Source organism: Cinclus cinclus, chromosome 1, assembly GCF_963662255.1.
Source record: "Cinclus cinclus chromosome 1, bCinCin1.1, whole genome shotgun sequence".
NCBI classification, from domain to species: Eukaryota; Metazoa; Chordata; class Aves; order Passeriformes; family Cinclidae; genus Cinclus; species Cinclus cinclus.
Window position 1 is genome coordinate 152,082,094 of NC_085046.1, and position 22,721 is coordinate 152,104,814.

At 55.8% G+C, this 22,721-nt stretch overlaps 1 protein-coding gene across 4 annotated transcripts; it reads left to right on the plus strand.

The window, feature by feature from the left end:
• The first annotated feature begins 22 nt into the window (after positions 1-22).
• On the plus strand, positions 23-22,659 carry PUF60 (poly(U) binding splicing factor 60). 4 transcript variants are annotated; one of them, XM_062492649.1, is made up of 11 exons: positions 23-1,402; positions 7,654-7,749; positions 9,062-9,151; positions 10,083-10,133; positions 14,024-14,185; positions 15,225-15,317; positions 16,216-16,429; positions 16,906-17,096; positions 18,992-19,127; positions 19,609-19,844; positions 21,873-22,659. In XM_062492649.1, exons 1-11 carry the CDS (start codon positions 1,376-1,378, stop codon positions 22,170-22,172), a joined length of 1,596 nt encoding a protein of 531 aa, XP_062348633.1. In that variant the 5' UTR covers positions 23-1,375; the 3' UTR covers positions 22,173-22,659. The 4 variants fall into 4 exon arrangements, with proteins under 4 accessions (XP_062348633.1, XP_062348643.1, XP_062348652.1 ...); XM_062492659.1 differs by lacking the exon at positions 10,083-10,133; XM_062492668.1 differs by lacking the exon at positions 7,654-7,749.
• The last annotated feature ends 62 nt before the right edge of the window (positions 22,660-22,721 follow it).

The window sequence follows — 22,721 nt, forward strand, 5'->3', positions numbered from 1 at the left end:
GCCCCAAACATTCCAGCACACCCCAGCCCCTCCTTGGCACTTCCTTAACACAACCCTCCCATAAATCCATGGATTTAACACAGCTGCTCTGACCCTGCAATTCCCTGCCCTTGGTGAATTTTAGTAGTCCAAACTTCCCAAATTCTTCATAAAACCTGGTGGCTCTGTGAATTCCTGGGGGGTTTTCCTCAGCCTTGTGAATATTCCAGAGTGGGAATACAGAATCCTGGTGCCAGTTCCACTCTGGAGATGCTGGGTGTGACAGGACCTGTGTCCTGCTGTCCTTCCGGGGCTGCTTGTCCTTGGGGTAGAACCCACAGCTGGCCAAGGACATCTGCTGGGACCATTCCAGAGCTGCACTTCCACCCCCTGGCACTGAGGATGGCTGGGTGGAAAGGGACCTTCAAGACCCCCCCCAGTGCCATGGCAGGGACACCTTCCATGGGACCAGGCTGCTCCAAGCCCCATCCAACCGGGTCTGGAACACTTCCAGGGATGGGGCAGCCACAGCTGCTCTGGGCACCCCGTGCCAGGGCCAAAGCATCCTTACAGGGAAGGATTTCTTCCCAATAATCTATTTATCCCTACCCTCTGGCAGCGGGGAGCCATTCCCACTTGTCCTGTCCCTCCAAGCCTTTGTCTGGAGCCCCTTTAGGCACTGGAAGGGGATCTAAGGTGTCCCCGTAATGCTCTCCAGAACATTCCCAGTTCTCCCAGTCCGGCTCCATTCCCTGTGCCATGGTGTGGCCTTGGCTCTACAATGAAACGTGCACACCAGGGACTCGAACAGAACCAAGAGAAGGGAAAGAGACACCAGGACGGGGACATCCCACTGCAGTTCCCAGCAGCCAGTCCTGCTCCGCCCTCCCGTGACATATCCAGCACCTCCCGGTGCCTACGGCCGGTACCGGGGGGGTTTCCGCGGCCCCTTCCCCCGGCTGCGACCAAGGGCCACACGGTACCAGTCGTATTTATCACGTTTTCTCCCATTTTAGCTAGATTTACCCGGGTTTAATGTATTTTAGCCGGCTTAAGCTCGTTTTACCCGGGACCCGGCCAGTTACAGCCCTGCCCGGGGCAGCGGCAGCTTTAGAACTTCCCAAGGCACCAGGAACTGCTAGCGCGGCACCAGCCCAGAGGCACTGAAGGCCACAGCAGCCGAACTGGAGCCCTGCTCCCTCCGGAATCACGCCACACCATGCCTCACGTATCCAGCAATGACGACTCCAGAGCAGCGCCATCTTAACAGCCGCTCAGGTCACATGACACTCTCAAGCTCTCGCGATACTTTTTCTTGGACGGCCTCCCGAACCCCTTTTCCCGCGCGCGCGCCGCGGAGATCTCGCGAGAGCCGCGCGCTGTAGACAGAGAGAAGATGGCGGCGACAACGACGATGGCGCTGGTGAGGGGGCGATGGGGTGACGGGACTAAGCCGGGCCGGAGTAGAGTGGTGGCCGCCAAGGGGGTCCGCCCGGACCAGGCCCTCTCCGGGTCCTCGGGGGTGAGACGTGGTGGCTCTGAGGGGACAGCGCCGCTGCCCGCCAGTTCTCCTCCGTTTCTGGGCTCCTGTCGCGGTCTTCTCCGTGTGGGGAAGGTGTCGGTGTTTCCCCTCCCGGTCCTGAGCTCCGACCCCGCCGGTTCTCCCCAGCTCCCGCCCCTCTCCTAGGCCTTGCAGGAAGCGCGCTCGGGGCCGCGCCGGCCGCTGTTCCTGGGCGGCTGTGTCCAAATCCATCGATTCAAGCGCTCCTTTCTGAGCTCCTGTTCCCAAATTCGCATGTTTTTAATACTCGGTTTGGGCTAGGTTTCCCAAATCCGCTTGTTTAAACGCTGCTTTTGGGCTCCCGTTCCTAAATCCGCTGGGATTGTGTTTTATGGGAGTTCTTTTGTGGGCTCTGGGTCGTTTTTAGAGCTTTCCTGGATGGGCCGCGGGTGTGAGAGAACAGGAATTTCCACGCTGTTGGTTTTCCTGGGACTGGGCCGTGACCAGAGCCATGGAATGCTGCCGTGGGGCTGCCGGGCTGGTTCTTGGCTGGCTGGGAATGGTGTGAAATGGAAATTGAGTGCTCCGTAGGTACCAGAGCTCGGGGAAGGAGCCCGGGAATGCCTGTGGGGGCTCGTGGTGAATCCCCAGATCTGATGGAATACTGGGCTGGATCCGCAGTCATTATGGTACAGCAGGAATTTATTGTGGTGTTTGTTTCCTGCTTCCCCATCATTGTTTCCATGGAAAATACGGGATTTCTCTGAGGAATAACTGTGATTCCAGAGCAGCTCAGCCTTACTCTGGGAGGCTGCTGGTGTTTCCAGAAGGAATTGTGTGTCCTGAAATTCCTTTTGGGAATTCCCAGGTGTTGGTGCTCCCATTTGGGAGTGAATATAAATAACTCTCACTTAGTTTCCTGCCTCACCTTTCCTTAATCCATTAGATTAGGAAGTTGCCCAGGTCAGTGCTGGGAAGGAGGGAGCAGGTCTTGTTTAGTGAGGTTGCCTATGATTCCACAGGGGATGGGAAGTAAACACCTGGCCTCAGAATTCCCATTTATCCTGGGGACACACCTGCACAGGGATCTCCCAGGTGTGGGTTAGGGTTAGGTGACTCCCTCTGGACACACGTGCACAGGGATCCCCCAGGTGTGGGTTAGGTGAATCCCTCTGGACACACGTGCACAGGGATCCCCCAGGTGTGGGTTAGGTGACTCACTCTGGACACACGTGCACAGGGATCCCCAGGTGTGGCTTAGGTGAATCTCTGTGGGCACACCTGCACAGGTGATAGGCTAAGGGAAGTGGCCTCGGGCTGTGCCAGGGCAGGCTCAGGTTGCATTTCAGGAGGAATTTCCCCATGGAAAGGGTGGTTAGGCCCAGGGAGGTTTGGAGTGCCCATCCCTGCAGGTATCCAAAGAAGGGCTGGATGTGGCACTCAGGACAGGTGACATGGTGGATATGATGGTCTGGGAGGTGTTTTCCAGCCTCAGGGGTTCCATGATGCCCAGAGCAATGGGAATCCCACACAGGCAGGTGTGTGGCTGCCTTTCATATGCAAAAATCAGCTCTGGTGGTTCTGGGGTCCATTTTCCCAGCCTGGAGCAGGTGTTGGGAGTTCCCTGGGAGGCTGGGGAGTGAGGACCTGTGAGAGTCCATTTCACATTCCCTCCTTTTTCTGACCCAGAGGATTTGAGGAACAGCCCCTGTGGTGTTTGCACCTTCCTGGGCTGCTGTCCCAGACTGGCTGTGCTGTGGGACAGAGCAGGGATGTGTGTGGGATTCTCAAGGAACCTCTCTGATCCTGGGTGGTTCCTGGTGTCACTGTTGGCTCTGGGATCACCTGTTGCGGCTGGCCCAGGTGGGATTCTCAGGGAACCTCTCCATTCCTGGGTAGTTCCTGGTGTCAGTGTTGGTTCTGGGATCACCTGTTGAGGCTGGTCCAGGTGTGGGGGCCTTGCCGAAGGATTCTCTGCACTCTGGGACGTTGGGTGGTACCATGGCAGTGCTGTCATCGTGCTCCCCATTCAGTGTGCCCCTCATTTCATGGGTTCATTCCCACATCCTTTGGGATTTTTCCTTTTCTCTCTCCTGACTCCTGGCAATCTTTGGGCTCTCTGCACCCCTGGGAATGGGCACAATGTTCTGGGCACCTCACCAGAGCCATTTGGGAGAGTAAAACCTCTGGGGGGATTTTGGAGCATTCGCTGTCACTATCAGCCCTCACATCTACTCCTCTGTCAGTGCCTGGCTTCCTTCTGCATTCCTAAATCCCAGCTGGGTTGGGTGGGTGGTCTCCAATGGGGACCTCAGTAACAGCCACAGTTCATTCTCTTGGCTGAGCTGTGCACTTTGGCTGAAGTCACTTGGGAGCCTGAAAGGATCAGTCATGGGATCACGGCATCAAAGCCTGCTTTGGAAGGGGAGCACGCTGAAACCTCCCCCAGTTCCACCCCCTGCCCTATCCCTGGGAGTGTTCCAGGTCAGGTTGGACAGGGCTTGGAGCAGTCTGGGACAGGGGAAGGTGTCCCTGCCATGGAGGGGCTGGATCAGCTGTGAGCCCCCTTCCTCACAAACCATTCCATGATTCTGGGTCACTGGCCACATCTGCAGCTGGGGGAGCCACTTGCTTCACAAAGGACCTGTTCTGGGAGGTTCTGATTCCTGCCAATCTCTGGGAACACATCTGGGAAGTAGTGGAGAAGCTTTGGGTGTGCCCCATGCTCTGGATCCTGCATGTGCCAGCAGGAACTGCAGTTCCCAGCTGGGAAGGAGCATTCCACGGGGTGTAGGAAAGGATGGGAAGGAGTATTCCATGTGGGAAAGGAGCTGCTGAAACCATTGAGGAGTACTAAAGGTTGCCATTCCAGAGTTCCCCTGGAATCCTCAAGGGCTTAGATGGAAAACAGGGACAAACTACTGAAATATGGTTGTATCCACCAGGAAGGGCCTTCCCTGGACACTGACCTGTCCTGGAGGAATTTCTTTCTGGAAAGGTGGTGGGGCCATTGGAAGGGGCTGCTGCCCAAGGTGGAAGGAGGTGTCCATCCTGGGAGGTCCAAGGAAGGAGTGGACATGTCACTGTACTCTGAGGCAGGGGTCACGCACGGGTTGGACTCCAAGCTCTTGGCATCCTTTCCATTCTGTGCTGCTCTTCCAGCCTCTCTGCTGAGTTCCTGTTCACCTGTGTGGGAGGTGGAGCAGGGATGGAGCCAAATGCCCTGGCCATGCTTCATCCTTCCTTCTGCACTTTTCTCCTTAAATCTCTGTGTTTTGCTGCTTGTGCTTCCCAAATAAACGGGATTCTGTCCTTTTTCTGTGTTTATACTTCAGAGAAGTCCTCAAGCCTGTAACAAATCTCCAGGAATGTCTCTGAACTCCTGGATTTCAACCCCCCTGAAAGGGCCCGGCCATGCTCAGACACCAGAATCACAGCAGAAATCCAGTTCCCATTTATTTCTTTCCAAAGAAGCTCCTGTTCTCCTGCTTCCTCTACCGACTTTTCTTTTTTTTTCCCACTTTGCTCACTTCCTTCTGGCTGTTACAGGGAATCAGGTTTCAGGGGAGGAGCCTGAGCACAAAGCCCCAGGTTCTAGGAGCAGGGTTATCCTGAGGTGCCTGGAAAGGGCACAGCAGCACTCCAGGCTCTCTGAGGTTGGGGTGGGTTTGCACCATGTGCTGCTTTCCAGGGAGCCCTGAGTGACAGGGTGATGTTCCTTGGGGAACGCCCCATGGTGAGGGGTATGTGGTCAGGAATTCCTGTTGGAGCCATGCCAGCAGTCAGCAAAGATCACCCCTGGATCCACGGGTTCTTCCCAGAGTGATGTGTGGTGGCAGAGAGCCTGGAGCCAGCAGTGCCTGCGTACTGCTGGGTCCTTTCAGTCTCAGCTTTGCTCTCTGTGCTGGAGCTGGGATGTTCCGGAGCAGTTTTTGGAAGCTGTGCCTGTTAATGAGCCCAGCTATGTAAATTTTATTAAACTCAGCTGTGCAATGGGCTGGGTTTGGAACAATCACAAGAGATTGGGCTCCTGACTTTTTTATTTTGAATAGTTACACTCAGCAGCCTTTCACTCTTGTTCTTCTCCTCCCACATCTCAGAGCTCCTAAATTGGAATAACTGAGCTTTTAAAGCTGGAGGAGATGGGAGCAGCAGTGGGGAAAAGAGTTGGTGGACTTTGAAGTTGGCCAGGGAGAGCTCTGGGCCTGAACATCCAATGGCAGAGACAGGGACAGCTGGTGACAAACAGCACTTCAGCCAGGTGGGAATGGACAAGGAGGACTTTCTAAATTAATTTATTGGATGTTCCACAATCAGAATAAATGTTGGAGATGAGGGAGCCTGCTTTTATAAACAAATCAGCATTTCTGCGTTGTGTTTGTGGCTGGGTGGAGGTGGCATGTGGGGACATGATCACTGCTGGCCTCGGCAGTGCAGGGGACAGTTGGACTCGCTGGGCTGTGAGGCTTTTCCAGTCTCAGCAATTCCATTATTCCATATTGCTTTGCTGGTCTTGTTCTCAGCTTGGGTGTGGCCTGTGCAGTGGCTTTGTGCACTTTTGGAGTTTGCCAATTTGTGGCTGCAGTCACCTCTGTCCCCGTGTCAGCTGCCTGTTGGTGCCCTGGTGTTCCCAGGGTATCCTGTTCATCCTTGGGTTCCTCGTGTTCCAGTCCAGCCATGGACTTGTGGAGGGAGCAGGGAAACAACTGCAGCTCTGGATACTGCCCAGACACCTGGAGAACAGCATTTGGTGTTGGGAGGGTTTGTTTTCTGTCTGCTCCATGTTCACTGATCCTGGAAAATGCTCACAACCCCCACGGGGAACTGGAGGCTGCCCAAAAACAAGAATCTCATTCTTGCTGTAAAATAAGAGTCAGAGGATTGAGGATATATCCTAGAATCCTGGAATGGTTGGGGTGGGAAGGGAAGCTATGGCTGCCCCATCCCCGGGAGCATTCCAGGCCAGGTTGGACAGGGCTTGGAGCAGCGTGGGATAGTGGGAGGTGTCCCTGCCCATGGCAGGGGGGGAATGGGATGAGCTTTAAGGTCCCTCCAACCCAAACCACTCCATGATTCTGTGACAATCCAGGAGAAGCTTTGCTTTTGGTGAAGGAAAAGCTCCAAGTCTTGGTTCCTGCTCTGAACCATGGAGGTTTTTCCATGCTACTTCTGCTCAGAGCAAAGACTTCCCACGGGAATGTGTCCAGGAGCACAGGCTGGGTTTGGCCCTGCTGGTTTTGGGGTGGTTGATGGGAAATGGGGAGTTTAGAGAGGGAACCAGCTCTGTTTTGGTGGATGGTGCTGCCAGAACCCACATGAACACCAAAGGCAGGGCCGCATCCTGCTGCTGGGGGCTGAGCTGGGGCCCAGCAAGTGGGATCGCCTTGCTGGAACCCCCGTCCCAGCAAGTGGGATCCATGGTCCCAGCAGTGGGATTGCTGTGCTGGAATCCTAGTTTCAGCTGGAGTGGGACTTCAGACAAGGGCTGTAGTGACAGAACAAAAGGGAATGGCTTCCCACTGCCACAGGGCAGGGTTAGGTGGGATATAGGGAAGGAATCCTTCCCTGGGAGGGTGCTTTGGCCCTGGCACAGGGTGCACCAAGAAGCTGTGGCTGTCCCTGGATCCCTGGAAGTGTTCCAGGCCTGGTTGGATGGGGCTGGGAGCAACCTGGGATACTAGAAGGTGTTCCTACAAGTGGCAAATGGTGGCAGTGGATGAGCTTTCAGTTCCCTCCAAAGCATTCCATGATTCTGTGATTTGGGAAAATTTCAGAGGAAGTTTTAAAGTGAAAACTTGAGAAAGCTGGGTCAGCAGAGCTGGGAGGGAAAAGTGGGAGGAGAGCACTGATAGAGACATTAGTCAGTGGATCTGTTGAGGGGATGGAGATGATGTGAGCAAGGATTGGGGGTGATCTGATCATCTGTTCACAGAAAACGTGGTTGGAGAGCTCTGTCAGTGTCCAATGCATCCCTTGGTTTGTGCAGTTGCTGGGATTGCTTTTCCCACAGCCAGTGGCAGGAATATGAGCTGGTGTTCCTGACAAAAACCTGGGTTTAGGAAGGGGTTTTAGCCAATGCTATGTTCTGACGTGGAGTGCTTTGGTTTTCTGGCAAGGACCAGACAGGTCACTGCCATGAGAACAGTTTTCCTGAGCATTTTCTGTTTCCTTAGGGTACAGAGTCCATTAAGATGGAAAATGGGCAAAGCACAGCAGCAAAGCTGGGGCTGCCCCCTCTCACCCCAGAGCAGCAGGAAGCTCTCCAGAAAGTGAGTAAAACTCATTTTTTAATGAGTTGGGAATTGGCTGTTTTGGGGGGTGGTGGTGTTTGTGTTTTCAGTGAGCCTCTGGCACTGCTGGGGACTCAGCACCGGATCTCTGGGATCGTGGCCATGCTGGAGGGTCACACAGCCACATTTGGGTTCAGTAATTACTTGGTTTGGTTTAGAGTTCATGGGCACTTCGGGGAGCATGATGGGAAATTGTTGTTGGGGTGGGTGAGAATGGGTTTAATTGAAAAAGTAAATCAGTTCAGAAAGATTGCATCCACAGTCAGATGGGAATTCTGAGCTAGGTGTGGGTGCCACAAAGTCACTGGGGAGCAGGACTGGAATTGGGATCTGCTCCAGCTGGCCTGTCACTCTCCACACCAGCACACATCCCAGAATATCCCTGTTCTGGGAGGCTCCATGTGGATGTGCCTGTGCTGTCCCAGCTGTCCCTCTGTGTGTGGTGCTTGGCTCCTGCCCTCATTCTCTCTGGTTTCTCTGGAGCCCAGGGCTGCAAACCCCCTTGTTCATGCCTCAAAGACCTGGGTTAGATCCTCCCATTCCCTGACAGAGGGGCATTCCCAGACACAGCCATGGAGAGCAGGTGCCCAGGGGATGGCTCAGTGTGTGCAGAGGAATGTGCCCAGGTGTGAGCGTGAGGGTTGCCTTGGCACAGAGCCTCCATAGCTGCAATCTCTGGCTTTGCCAGGCTTGTAGAGGACTGAGAGAAACCCCAAAGGAGCCTTGTGAGTGCAGGCAGGGCCAGAGGTGAGCTGGGCATTCAGGGAGCAGGGCCAGAGGTGAGCTGGGCATTCAGGGAGCAGAGCCAGGGAAGAGCCTGGTGTGTTTTGGGAGCAGATCCAGAGCAGGCCAGGTGTGCTGAGAGGGGAGAGCCCAGCCCAGGGTGGCCGTGGGGAGGTGGAGCCCCTTCCCTCCTGTAGCACCTGTCTGTGCAGACGCTCTCTGAGAGGAGAGGACTGGAGGAGGCCGTGCCCCGCCCCAGGCCCTGCAGGTAAGGGGCTGCGGTGGGCTGCGAGGGCGGAGAGGGGAATGCTGAGCTCCCGGTGCATGCTGCTTCCCTGCACTGCCCCTCACCACATCCTGCTGTGTCCCAGGGCCTCCAGCTGCTGGGGAGCTGTGGGCAGTGCCATGGTGCTCAGGGATGGAGCCCAGAAGGTTCTGAGAGCTGTGGGCAGTGCCATGGTGCTCAGGGGTGGAGCCCAGAAGATTCTGGGAGCTGTGGTGCAGAACCAGGCGTCGTTCTCTGCCCCTGTGTGCTGTGCTGCCCCTACAGCCCCTGTTTTCCTTGCAGGCCAAGAAGTACGCCATGGAGCAGAGCATCAAGAGCGTGCTGGTGAAACAAACCATCGCCCACCAGCAGCAGCAGCTCACCAACCTCCAGGTGAGACCCCCCCTCCGAGCTGCTCCCTCTGCCTCGTGCTCCCCCCGACACGGTGGAGTTCTCAGGGCCCTCGGAACCAGAGCACAGCCCTGAGCCTGCAGCTCACCCAGGCCCCCTGACTCACCTCATAAATTGTCCACAGATCTCTTTAGTTCCAAGAGGAAATGGTTACAGATTCCTGTCCTGTTGCACGTCCCTTCTTGAGATATGAGAATCCAAAGACTTTGCCGCGGGTTTTGCTTCTGAGCCATGTTTAAGGTGGTGAAGGCGGAAGGGATCCTGGAAACAGTGTCCTGTCACCATCTCCTCTGCCTGAGGGAGGGTCCCTGTGTCCCAGTGCTGCCCCATTTCTTTCCCCTGCACCCAGGTGCTCTCAATTTTGAAGAAGTTCTGTTGCCTGTTCCTCCTTGTACTGGAATGCCCATACTGGGAGAACCCTTTAACTGGGGTTTGACCTCCCCTCCTTCAGAGGTTTCTGGAAAACATCTCACTGCCTTTCCTCCAAGTCAGGAAGCCCAAAACAAGGGCTTTGCCTGAGGAATCCCTGTGGATGTGCTGAGGCTGGGGCTGTGCCTGGTTCTGAGGGTCTGCTCTAGTCGAGGGGCTCCTTTAAAATGCTGGGGGTGAATCAACGACAGTGGTCGCAGAGGTTACTATTGCCTTGAGTCCCCCCTGGGATCCCACCCTGCTTCCCGAGGCAGCGGCAGCAGCACGAGCCCACCCTGGCCTGGTGGGACCGGACTCGGCAGGGTCCTGGACAGGTCCAGGTGCCCTGGACTCGCCGGACAGTCCTGGGGACCAGGCAGCGAGGGCCGAGGAAGGAGAGGCCTCTCCGCAGGTGCCCCTGTGCCGCCGCTCTGCTTGAGTTTGTACAAACAGCCGTAGTATGCTCAGCTCCAACAGACTGAACTCTGTCTTTACTGTCTTTCAGATGGCAGCAGTGACAATGGGCTTTGGAGATCCTCTCTCACCTTTACAATCGGTCAATAGACATATTCACTTCTTCTGGGGCACTTGTCTTAGTCAGGGCCTAGCGTGGGGACGTTCGTAGTGGTGCCAATGCTCTTGTCCGCGCCCAGCACAGCCCTCCCACATCCCCACCTGTACTGGACACGCCCAGGAGCAGAGCGAGGTGTCACTGCCCCGAGAAGACCCCAGGCTGTGCAGTCTGCGGGGACACTGCCACTCGGGGGCAAAGACAGCTTTAGATTTCCACCAGTTCTGAACACACCCGTGAAATTGTGGGAGCTGCATTTCTAGGGATGCTACAGTTCTGAGGTCCCGACCTCAAACTAACGGCCAAGGTAACTCACCAAGGGGCGATTTCTGGTGGAACGACCTCCCAGCAGCCAGAGCCGGCCGGTGCTGGGGAGGGCCGGGGTGCCGGAGGTTGGCAGAACATGCTGGAGCCCAGGCTCAGACTCTCTTTACTGTGCATGGCCCACACCAGGGCAGGGTGGCACGTTCCAAGTGCAGCAAAAGCAGGATGGAAGGGACAGAACCTTCTGGCAGGACTGAATAGAGAACTTATGTGAACCTTTGTGCCCCTTCTAATCAGAGGCCACAAAGAGCTGAATGACTTGGCACGATCCATCCCCTCCTTTTTCTACAAGTGCTCGACAAAGCGTCCTAGGACTGCTCTCTTCACCCAAAGGTTCATTTGTAAATTCATTTGCACAGTTGTAAATACCTCTCCGTCTTGGTGGAGTGCAGGATTTGTGCTTGCTGTAAAACACAGATGGAGGTTTGAACTCCAAGGAAAAGGGCACTGAAGTGAAGTCCCCCAGAGTTCCTCCTTTGGCAGTGGTGGTGTGTCAGTGGGGAGCTAGAGTGGGTGTTCTGGGGCAGGGGAAAGTTGGAATGGAACAGAGCAGCCATCTTAGTGTGGATTTGGCACAGGTGGTGCCAGAGCTCTCATGCCTGGGAACTCCCCCATCCCTGGAGCTGCTGTCTGACAGTGCTACTCCAGCAATTTAGCCTAAATTTGCTTTGGTTCATTCTCCCCTGCTAGGCACAGCTGAGTTGGTGGCACAGGAAAGTGTTAATGGCTTATGACCCCCAGGGCACCAGGCTGTGACCCCTTTTCCTCAGCCATTGCTCCCTCGGGAGTAACAGCCCAGGAGCAGGAGCCTGGTACAGTTCAGAGCAGTCAGGATGTCCCGTTCTTGGCAGATGCTTCATGCCAGAGCCCATTTGGAATGCACAAAGTGCAGACAGCCCCTGTCCAGCACTTTTCCTGTTGACAAGGCTCCCCAGTTACTTTGTGGAGGCAGCACAGCCTAAACTCCCTGAGCTCTGGGACTCGGGGCCCAAGTTACAGCTTCCCATGGGCTCAGTCCTCCCTGCAGGTGACACATTGTGAGATTCCCATGTCCCTTCACCATCCCCTGGTGTCACTGTGTCATGACTGGTGCTCGTGGTGAGGGCTATGCATCACCTGCTTTGGTTACAAGAGCACCCCAAGGTGGGTTTTTGGCCTGTCCTTAAAATAACCCCCAAGTCCTTTTAGAGCAGCCTTGTACAGCCACAGGTAGGGGCTGCTGCCTGCCTGAGGCTTCAGGTGTTTTTCCATGCAACAGGAGGAGAAACAGGCACAGGGTCCAGTGAAATCAGCCTGGGGCCTGCTGAGAGCAGTGAGATGTCCAGGCAGGAGGCCCTGACCCCAACCTGTGCTGAGCTCAGGTGCCCAGGGCACATCCCCCACCTGGATGCTCCTGTTGGTGACCCACAGATAGCTGGAACCAGCAGGGCCCCTCTCAGCTCTGCCTTCTGCAGCTCTAAAATCCCAGGGTCATTAAGGCTGGAAAAGGTCAAGGTCATCAATTCCCACCCTGTGCCTGTTCCCTACGTTGTCGTGTGCCAAGAGCACCGAGTACCATGTTCAGGTGTTCCCTGGAGGAGTGGGGACTCCACACCTCCCTGGGCAGCTTCTTCCAATGCCTGACCACCCTTTCCAGGAAGGAGTTCTGCTGTCTGAAAATCCCGAGTCCTCCTCCCTCCCCCACCTCTCTTGTAGAGTCCTGTGGCAGGGCAAGGTGGGGATTTCCTCCTGCAGAGGACACCCAGGGTGACACTGGTGCTGCAGACTGAGGGGCTTTGCTGCACCAAAGCTGGGGATGGGCTGGGAGCCCACCCAGGCACTGTCTTGCATGTGTACGTGCCATAGTGCTGCTGGTCACAGCCTGCAGAGTAAAGAGAGCCATAGCCCAGCTGTGCTGGGAAAGCCTAAAGCCAGGCAAGGGGCAAGCTGGATGTCACCTCAGGAGCAGCAGCTGGGGTTTGATGTCACCTCAGGAGCAGAAGTTGGAGCTCAGTGTGACCTCAGGGGTAGAATGCAGCTTGATGTCACCTCAGGAGCAGAAGTTGGAGCTCAATGTGACGTCAGGGGTAGAGTGCAGCTTGATGTCACCTCAGGAGCAGAAGTTGGGGTTTGATGTCACCTCAGGAGCAGAAGTTGGGGTTTGATGTCATCTCAGGAGCAGAAGCTGGGGTTTGATGTCATCTCAGGAGCAGCAGTGGGGGTTTGATGTCACCTCAGGGACAGAGTCTGGGATGGGAGCTGTCCCTGTATGGAGTGGCAGGAGTTAAACCCTCGCAGGTTGTTCCCTCCTGTGGCCAGTGGCAGTCCTGGACAGGTGGAGCAGGAGTCCCTTGGGTACAGGCTGTATCCATGCTGCTGTGCCTGTCACAGATGGCTCCTTTGGGGCTGCAGCATCCCCAGGCAGGGCAGAGCTCATGTGCTCCTTAGGGCACCCCAAAAATCAGCCTTGAGAAGGCCCTGAGTGCTTTCCCTCTGCCCCAGGGGTCCCCAAGCATGGCAGAGCTCTTTAGGGCACCCCAGAAATGGTTTCCTGAAGGCCCGGGTTGTAGCCCCTGTGCCCTGGGGGGGATGCTAGGGAGGGAAGGGGGTGCTCAGAGCTCCCTGCTGTGGTGCTGGGCAGGGCCCGAGGCATCACCTGCTGCTGAGCACGTGCTCTGCACCAGCCTCTTCCTGCCCCAGGTGTGTCCTACCTGCCCCAGAGCCATCCCCTCACATGCAGACAGTGACTCCTCCAGAGCTCCCTCTGCAGTTCTAGAGTTGCTCTGGGGGTGACAGACATGAAGGACACACTGTGCTCTGCTTTTGGGATTCCCTCCTGTAAGGAATGGCTGGATTTGTCTTGAAAGCAGGTTTCCAGGCAGGCTTAGGACACAACAGCAGCAGCAGCAGCCCTCTGTGCAGCACCCGTGGTTGGGGCTGTACCAGTACAGCCAGTGCCGCCAGGCAGGGATGAGTACTGGCACCACGCGCTTCCCAGGAGTCCCACTGGGCCATGGGAGCGTTTGGCTTTGCTGTTGAGCTCTGGAAGTGGTGCCTAGTACTGGATCTCGGACTGCCAGGGGTGGGGGGGAGGCTCTGGTGCCACAGGGAGCGGGGGGAGGTTCCCAGTTTTCCCAGTTCCAGACCCTCTGCTGCCGGGGAGGACGGGACGGGGGTGGGAGTGCCCAGAGATGGATCTCTGCTCTTGGAGGGGGGGGGAAGTGGGAGGGATTCTCCCCGTGCCCAGAGCTGAGTCCTTTGCTGCCTGGAGGGGGAAGCTGCCCTAGAGCCAAGGGATTCCCTCCTGCTGCAGGTGTGGCTGGAGATGAGATCAGGCTGGGGGAGACCCGGCCAGAGGGGCTGGAACCCTGCGTGTGCCCCAGGATGAGCCGGGCTTTATCCGGGAGTGAGCTCCGCTCCAGCGCCCTGTGCAGCCAGCAGGGAACTCCTTCTGATCCAGGCTGTGCCAGAGCTGTGCCAGGGCTGGCTCCGGGAGGGAAGCAGCAGGGGGAGGAGGCCCCGGTGGCCACGGCCAGCCTGGCACTGACCGGCCAGTCCTTGTCTCGCTACAGATGGCAGCTCAGAGGCAGCGGGCACTCGCCATCATGTGCCGGGTCTACGTGGGCTCCATCTACTACGAGCTGGGCGAGGACACCATCCGCCAGGCCTTCGCCCCCTTCGGGCCCATCAAGAGCATCGACATGTCCTGGGACTCGGTCACCATGAAGCACAAGGTGGGGCGGGGCTGGTGGGAGGGGTGGATCCGGGGGAGCTTTAAGGTCCTGTCCCACCCAAACCGATATGGGGTTGCCTGGACCTGGCAAAGAGCACGTGAGCTGTCCTGGGAAGGGGTGGAATTCCCTGGGGGCAGCGAGAGCTGGTGCCAAAGCCCCAGTGATGAGGCATTTTGGGGTCCTCTGCAAAGACATTCCTTTCAGCAGTGTGTCCTAAATGCAAAATACCCATCTTTTCAGGATTCTGGATGGGATACAGGGAAGGAATTCTTCCCTGTGAGGGTGGTGAGGCCCTGGCACAGGTTGCCCAGAGAGAATCTGTGGCTGCCCCATCCCTGGAAGTATCCAAGATGAGGTTGGATGGGGTTTGGCGCAGCCTGGTCTAGTGGAAGGTGTGGAACTGGATGGGCTCTGAGGTCCCTGCAACCCAAACCTTTCCATGATTCTGTGATTCCCAGTCCTCAAGGAACATCCTTCTCTCTTCAAGGCTTTCCAGATGCAGCCAGGAGAGGAAAGGGCCTCTATCCTTATGGAGAACAGGCTCATTTTAGCACTGGGGGTGAATGTTTGCAGCTCCCTGGTGTGCTGTGGGCAGGATTCTGTGGTGGGAGCCAGGAGTGTGCAGGATGCAGTGCACGGAATCACAGAATTGCTGAGGTTGGAAAAGAGCCTTGAGTGCCACATTCCTTGGTCACCTCCAGGGATGGGCACTCCAAACTTCCCTTCCAATGCCTGACCACTCTTTCAGTGAAGAAATCCCTCCTAGTAGCCAGCCTGAAGCTCTGCTGGAAGTGCTGACAAGGCAGCAGCCCTTAGCTGGGGTTTTGCTGTGGGACCTCAGAATCTGAGAGGCTCCAGAATCAGATGTCCTCGGGGGAACCTCTGCAGGCATTTCCTGCCATAATAAAATGCTTCTCTAAGGAGCCTTCTTGGGCCACAAGCAGGAATCAGCGTGGTGGGAATCAATTCCATCTGATCTGTGGGAAGCTTTGGCTGTGGCGAGATTGGAGTGATTGACAGGGGTCTTCTCCCATGCCAGGGCTTTGCCTTTGTGGAATATGAGGTTCCTGAAGCTGCCCAGCTGGCCCTGGAGCAGATGAACTCTGTCATGCTGGGAGGCAGGAACATCAAGGTGAATAACGTGAAAATTCCTAATTCTCTTTTCCTGGGAAATAACGGTGTTACGGCTGGAAATGCTCCCCACGGTACTGGGAGTGGGGAAAGAACCCAAAGCCTTTTCCCTACTGGACCTTGGTGTCCAACATGGAGTATACAGTGGCTCTGGGTCCCTCCTCTCTGAGGAGAAACCCCCGAGTCCCACCTGAGATTGGCTCCAGGGACTCCATTCAGGTTTTCCCACCCACACGTGGAATTTTCTTGAGGATAAAGCAAAGGTGATTCTTTATATCTTATGTGATATCTCTGAAACTCCCTGAGTGTGTACAGAGTCCTGTGCCTGAGGGGGGTTAGGAGCCCTGAAGGAAAGGGGTAGGAATGCTGTGATTTGCTTGCAGAATCTTCAGTCCCTGGAAGTTGGTGTTTGACAGGTCAGGGAAGGTCAGTGGGAGAGGTACAGGGAGGAGGGAGTAGAGCCCTGCTCCATGGATTGTCCATATCACACAGTAATGGAACTGTTCAATGGGAAAATCCCTCCTAGCTCGCCAAGTCCAGTCTGGGACCCATCCCCACCTTGTCCCCAGCCCAGAGCACTGCATGCCACATCCAGGCCTTCCTTTGGCATCTCCAGGGATGGGCACTCCAAACCTCCCTGGGCAGCCCCTTCCAATCCCTGACCACCCTTTCCTTGAAGAAATTCCTGCTGGTGTCCAACCTGAGCCTTCCCTGGCTCAGCCTGAGGCCGTTCCCTCTCCTCCTGTCCCTCTTCCCTGGGAGCAGAGCCCAACCCACCCCCCCCCCCCGGCTGTCCCTTCCTGTCAGGGAGTTGTGCAGAGCCACAAGGTCCTCCCCGATCCTCCTTTTCTCCAGGCTGAGCCCCTTTCCCAGCTCTGTTCCCATCCCTGTCCCTGCAGGTAGGGAGGCCCAGCAACATTGGGCAGGCTCAGCCCATCATTGACCAGCTGGCAGAGGAGGCCCGGGCCTTCAACCGCATCTATGTGGCCTCAGTGCATCAGGACCTGTCTGATGATGACATCAAGAGCGTGTTCGAGGCCTTTGGGAAGATCAAATCCTGCACCTTGGCACGGGACCCCACGACAGGGAAGCACAAGGGCTACGGCTTCATTGGTACGGCTGGGACAGGGCAGGGCTGGGAGTGTCCTCTGCTCTTGGGGCTGGCTTTAGGGCTTGGGTTTTCCACCCTAGTGAAGGAGTTTCAGTGGGAACATCCTCTTTTCTTGGGGGTGGCTTTAGGACTTGGGTTTTCCACCCTGGTGAAGGAGTTTCATTATGTGGTAGGAATAAATTCAGAGCAGGTCAGGGCTGGATTTAGAAATACAATTGATAGTGGCTGTGAGGGTCGTGAGGCCCTGGCACAGAGTGCCCAGAGCAGCTGTGGCTGCCCCATCCCTGGCAGCATCCAAGGCCAGGTTGGACAGGTTTGGAGCAGCCTGGAACAGTGGAAGGTGTCCCTGCCCATGGAAGGGGGCAGAGAGTGGGGCTGGATAGTCTTTGAGGTCGTTTCCCACCCAGAGCACTTCGTAATTCCATGACTGAACAACAAGAGGCTCATTGTGGATGATGTTGATGACTTCTCCCCACAGAGTATGAGAAGGCCCAGTCCTCCCAGGATGCCGTGTCCTCCATGAACCTCTTTGACCTGGGGGGTCAGTACCTGCGGGTGGGCAAGGCTGTGACACCCCCAATGCCACTCCTGACCCCTGCCACACCTGGGGGGCTCCCACCTGCAGCTGCTGTCGCTGCTGCTGCTGCCACCGCCAAGATCACAGCACAGGTGAGACTGGGGGATGGCTCAGGTGAGACTGGGATGGCACAGGTGAGAGAGGGATGGCTCAGGAGAGGCACAGGGACAGCTCAGAGTACACTACAGGTGAGACATGAGGATGGGAGAGGGACAGCAGAGGTAAAACACAAGGACAGCTCAGGGCACAGCTCAGGTGAGGCACAGGGGCAGCTTAGGGTGCCCAGAGCCACTGTGGCTGCCCCTGGATCCTTGGCAGTGTCCAAGGCCAGGGGCTGGATAAGGTTTGGAGCAGCCTGGCACAGTGGAAGGTGTCCAGACCATACTCTACCCAGGATTTCATACATGGAAGCTTGTCCCTGGCACCTGGGCAATTTGAGACACCAGATTTTGGAATGATCTGGCACAGCTGATGAGAACTTTATTTCAAGAGCTGGTAGGGAAGGGTGGAGAGAATTCCCAGTCTGGAAATCAAACCAACAGTGAGGGAGAATTTCAGGAGAGGCTGAAAGCAAGCAGGGAAGGTCATGGAAGGGGGACAGGGATGTGGGCAGGAGCAGCTGTGTGAGCAGTACTCTGGTGGAAGGTCACACCTGTAGCAGGGTGGAACAAGTCTGGAATGGCTTTAGGCTGTTGGGAAACAGGGAAGGGTGGTGGTGTGATGGGTTGGATATTGATAAAGAATTTGAGTTTTCTGGTTTAGTTTTCTGAAGTAACTGGAGCTCCTGGGTTGGGATCACTGGGCACAGATTCCCATGGCTGTGCCCCCATCCCTGCCTTGGGCAGCAGGATCCCCTCCCATGGCACCGTAGCCCATGGAGAAAGAAAATTCCAGTATGGTTTTGGGATTTTCTTGGGCAGGAATTTCTGCTCAGTGCAGCCTCTGGTTCTGCTGCAGTAGAGCTGAGGCTCCAGGTTTTTTGGGGAATGTGTCCCTGAATCAGAGGTGTGAGGAGCTGCCCCTCATGTGGAACTCACAGGTCCCCAGGGAAGATTCCACAGGTCTGGAATCCTCTGCAGACAAGGGAAGGGAGGAAATTGAGGCATGGCTGGAATTGCTTAGATCAAAATCACTTTGGGAAAGAAGTTTGGGGTCTGCTTCAGTCTAGAGATGTGATACAGACACAGATAAATCCTGCTGTTTGGTTAAGAAACTGCACGATCTGCTCCTGTGAGGAGAGTGGCACTAAAGAGAGAGGAGCAGGGGTCACCCCTGTCTACCAGAGGTGGAAAAGTCAGACTGGCAAGGAAGTGAAGCAGGAGGAGTTTTTCAGCCATTTCAATGAGAAGTGGGGGGCAGCTAATGAGCAGTGCAGCCAGAAATTCCAGTGGTTTTATTCCAACACTTTCCCATTACCCTTCACGAGGAGCTTCATTTCCAGTGGAAATACGGAAATTGAAACTGGGAGCAGAGCCCTGGTGGGATGGGTTGGATCCCAGATTTATGTAGAGGAGAGTTGGGATGTCACAGATCCATGAACATGTGGGAGTGGAGGGACAAAACCTTGGGATCTTCTGCTCTGCCACATGAGGGGTTACAGGAGCCCCAAGAACACAAGGATGTGAGCAATTAAATCATGACTACAGAGGCCTGGAAAGAAACAACAGCGAAAACCATTAGGATCCTGGGGTGTGTTTAGGGACATCATTTTCAGTACTCCTGTGGGAGTTGTTCAGCTGGATGCTGTTGGGATTCTGGGCACCTGGAGTCAGGATGTTTGTTGGGATTTGAGTTCCAGGAGAAGGTTTTTCAGAGTTGCTGTTCCCCTGCTGGGCTAGGTGACACCTTGACCTTCCCCAGCGGCACTGGGAGCTCTGGGGAGTGGCAGTATCTGGATTTCCCAGGTGTGGGACATCCAGCCTGGCTGGGTGTTCTGCAGGGAGGCTGCTGGGCAGGGCTAACCCGAGCTTTTCCCTGTGTCCCACAGGAAGCCGTGGCAGGAGCCGCAGTGCTGGGCACGCTGGCCACACCAGGGCTTGTGTCCCCTGCCCTGACGCTGGCCCAGCCCCTGGGGGCTCTGCCCCAGGCTGTGATGGCTGCACAGGCCCCCGGTGTCATCACAGGTGGGTCCCTGTCTGTTGGCACCTGTGTGTTGCTTCCTCCTGGCACCTGTCTGTCCTCTTCCTTCTGTCCAGTGTGTGCTCTTGCCACCTGTGTCCCCTCCTCCTGTCACCCATGTGTTCTCTTCCCTTGTCACCTATATGTATCCCCTTGTTCCTGTCACCTGTGTGTGCCCTGCCTCTTGCCATCCATGTCCCTTTTCCACAGATGGGATTCTGTGCATGGGCTCCACTTGGAGCTGGAATCCTGCTCGTGGCCTTGCCTGGGCAAGAACTTGGATGGATTTTGTTTTATGGATTGATTTTGGTGTCCACTAAATGGGACAGGCCATGGTTTCCCAGCAGGAACACCTGGCATGGGGAGGGGAAAGCTGGATAATTGGCACTGGGTGTCATTGACCACAGCCTGGGTGTCACTGACCATCACCCAGGTGTCACTGACCACAGCCTGGGTGTCACTGACCATCGTCCCTGTGCTCTCCAGGTGTGACCCCTGCCCGGCCGCCCATCCCGGTGACCATCCCACAGGTGGGGGTGGTGAATCCCATCCTGGCCAGCCCCCCAGCATTGGGGCTGGTGGAGGTCAAGAAGGAGAAGGAGGAGGAGGAGGTGTTCCAGGAGTCGGAGCGGCCCGAGATGCTGAGCGAGCAGGAGCACATGAGCATCTCGGGCAGCAGCGCCCGGCACATGGTCATGCAGAAGCTGCTCCGCAAGCAGGAGGTGAGGCCAGGCAGTGACAGCTGCCAGCTGTGTGCCAGCAGCTGGGGGGGCTCAGGGGCACCTCAGAGCTCGGGGGTCTCAGAGGCATCTCGGAGCTTGGGGGGCTCGGGGACACCTCTGAACTCGGGGGGCTCAGGGGCACCTGGCCTTGCTCTTCAGGTTGATTTACATGGGCCTGGAGTGCCAGAACAAGGGGGAATGGCTTCCCACTGCCACAGGGCAGGGTTAGATGGGATTTGGGAAGGAATCCTTCCTTGGGAGGGTAGGGAGGCCACTGGAGAAGCCGTGGCTGCCCCTGGATCTCTGGAAGTGCTCAAGGATGTTCAACATCCTTGGATGTTCAACATCAGCAGGGCTTGGAGCACCCTGGGACAGTGAAAGGTGTCCCTGCCTATGGCAGGGGGTGGAACTGGATGGGCTTTTAGTCCCTCATCCCAAACCATGCTGGGATTCCACGATCTTCCCCGAGTCCCTTGCAGGGCTCAGTGCAGGCCCTGGTTGTGAGAAATGGATTTGTGAAGGATTACAGGTGATTTTCCAACACCTGGTGAGGTGTCTTTGACCAAACTCTCCCTGGTGTCACTAAATCAAACCCTGGTGGGCTTTGGGCTAGAAGGGTGGCACTGGAATGGGCCAGTCCAGTCTATCCCAAATACCAAGTTTACCTTTTCCCCACACCATTCCAGAGTGGGGAGAGTCCTGTCCAGAGTCCCAGAGGAGCCCCCAGTCTGGGGGACAAGGTGGGCATTGGCCACGAGTTAGACTCAGTGGTCTTGGAGGTCTTTTCCCCACCTTGACTGATTCTGTGAAACCCTGAGGTGTTGATCAAACACAAGTTCATGGGTATGGCAGTGAGGAAGAGAACAGGAATGAGGGATGGAATAGAACGTGAAACAGAACAATGGATTCATGGATTTTTGTGGGGACTTTTGGTAACCTTGCTCGGGCATGTCCAGTTTGTTCCTTTGCTGGCATTTCTGACAGATTTTCTGAGCTTTGGCAGGGAATCTGCAGTATTCCTTCCCCATTTGCTAGTAGGGACAATGCTGGCAGCATTCCCTAAGGAATGAGGGCTCCCTCCACTTCCAAGGGGTGCCTGAAGTTAAACACACCTTTGAGATCCTGTTCCAGCAGCCACAACCTCTGACACAGCCACGTTTCCCAGAAACTCATTCTCTGGGACAGCCTGGCTTGGGAAAAGCTGAGCAGAGCTAAACAGCCTTATTTAAGGCTTAAAAAAAAAATAAAACAAAAAAAAAACCAAAAATTTTTAAGTATTTTTAAATAAAATGCTCCATCCCAACCTGTTTGGAATTCTGAGCCTACGAGTGCCCTTGACTACTGGGGCTGTGAGGAGCAGGCACAGGAAATGTGTTCACATGGAGCCTGGAGTGCCCCAGGTGTGTCAGGGCCAGGTGCACAGAACAGCCTGCCCAGAGGGGTGGTGGAATTTCTATCCCTGAAGGTAGCCAGAGGCCACCTGGACATGGCCCTGGAGCTCAGGCCAGGTGAGTTCAGCTGTCCCTTCTGAGATCACATCTGCTCAGATCTGTCCCTTCTGATCTGAGGTTCTGAGGGGCTCAGTCATAGAAGGGCTGGGTGCAGCTGTGTGACCTATCTGGGTATCCTGTTGGGAGCACCCAGAACACCTGGGGAATCCTTCAGCTTTATTGGGAGGGGAGGAAGACAAAGAGAATTGTGATGGAATTGATTGAGGAATTGTTGAGGAAAAGCCAACAATACCTGGATGGCAGCAGCACAGGGAAAATGAGAGTGGTGCCCGAGGCTCATTGTGCTTCCAGAAGAGCCCAGGGGATGGCACACAGCATTTCTGACCTGGGGGGAATTCAGCCCCTCACAGCCATCAGCAAACCTGGAAACTCAGTAATTAATCTCAGTAATGAGAAACCGAGCCATCAGTCCCATGGAACATGCCTGGAACAGCCAGCCTGGGGATTGGGGTGCTCGGCTGTGTCCTCTCACACAAGAACTAACATTTAATTAACTCCCTCATCCCTTCCCTTGCAGTCCACGGTGATGGTGTTGCGGAACATGGTGGACCCCAAGGACATCGATGATGACCTGGAGGGAGAAGTGACGGAGGAGTGCGGCAAGTTCGGGGCTGTGAACAGGGTCATCATCTACCAGGAGAAGCAGGGCGAGGAGGAGGATGCCGAGATCATCGTCAAGATCTTTGTGGAGTTCTCCATGGCCTCAGAGACTCACAAGGCTATCCAGGCCCTCAATGGGCGCTGGTTTGCGGGCAGGAAGGTGGTGGCCGAGGTCTACGACCAGGAGAGGTTCGACAACAGCGACCTCTCTGCATGAACTGACCCCATGGATCTTGGGAATGGGTTTGGGTCTGGGGAACGGCCCCAAATCTGAACCCAGGGCTTGGGTCTGGGGAACAGCCCTGAATCTGAGCCCAGGGCTTGGCTGAGCTTGGTTTCTGGGAATTGGTCCAAATCTGATCCCAGGCCTGGTTGAGCTCAGATCTGGTGAGTCAGCCAAACTCAGGTCCCAGAGCTTGTCCAAGCTTGGATCCAGGGAAATGGTCCAACCCTGGTCCCATGGTTTGGCCAAGCTCAGATCTGGGCACTCAGCCCAGGTCTGATCCCAGTGCTTGGCCAAACTCCAGTCCAAGGATTCAGCCCAACTCTATTCCAAGGAATTCGCCAGGCTCTGCTCCTGGACTGGCCCTGCCCCCCTCTGCCTCCAAGGATTTTTGTAGCCTTGTGTAAAGGACATTCCAGGGCAGGCACAGGGATCTGGTGTCTGGGGTGCTGAGATAAAAATGCAAAGGAAGCTGGTGTCACTTTGTGTGTGTGTGTGTGTGTATGTGACAGGGCTAGTACCTCCCCAGCCCAGGCTGGAAAC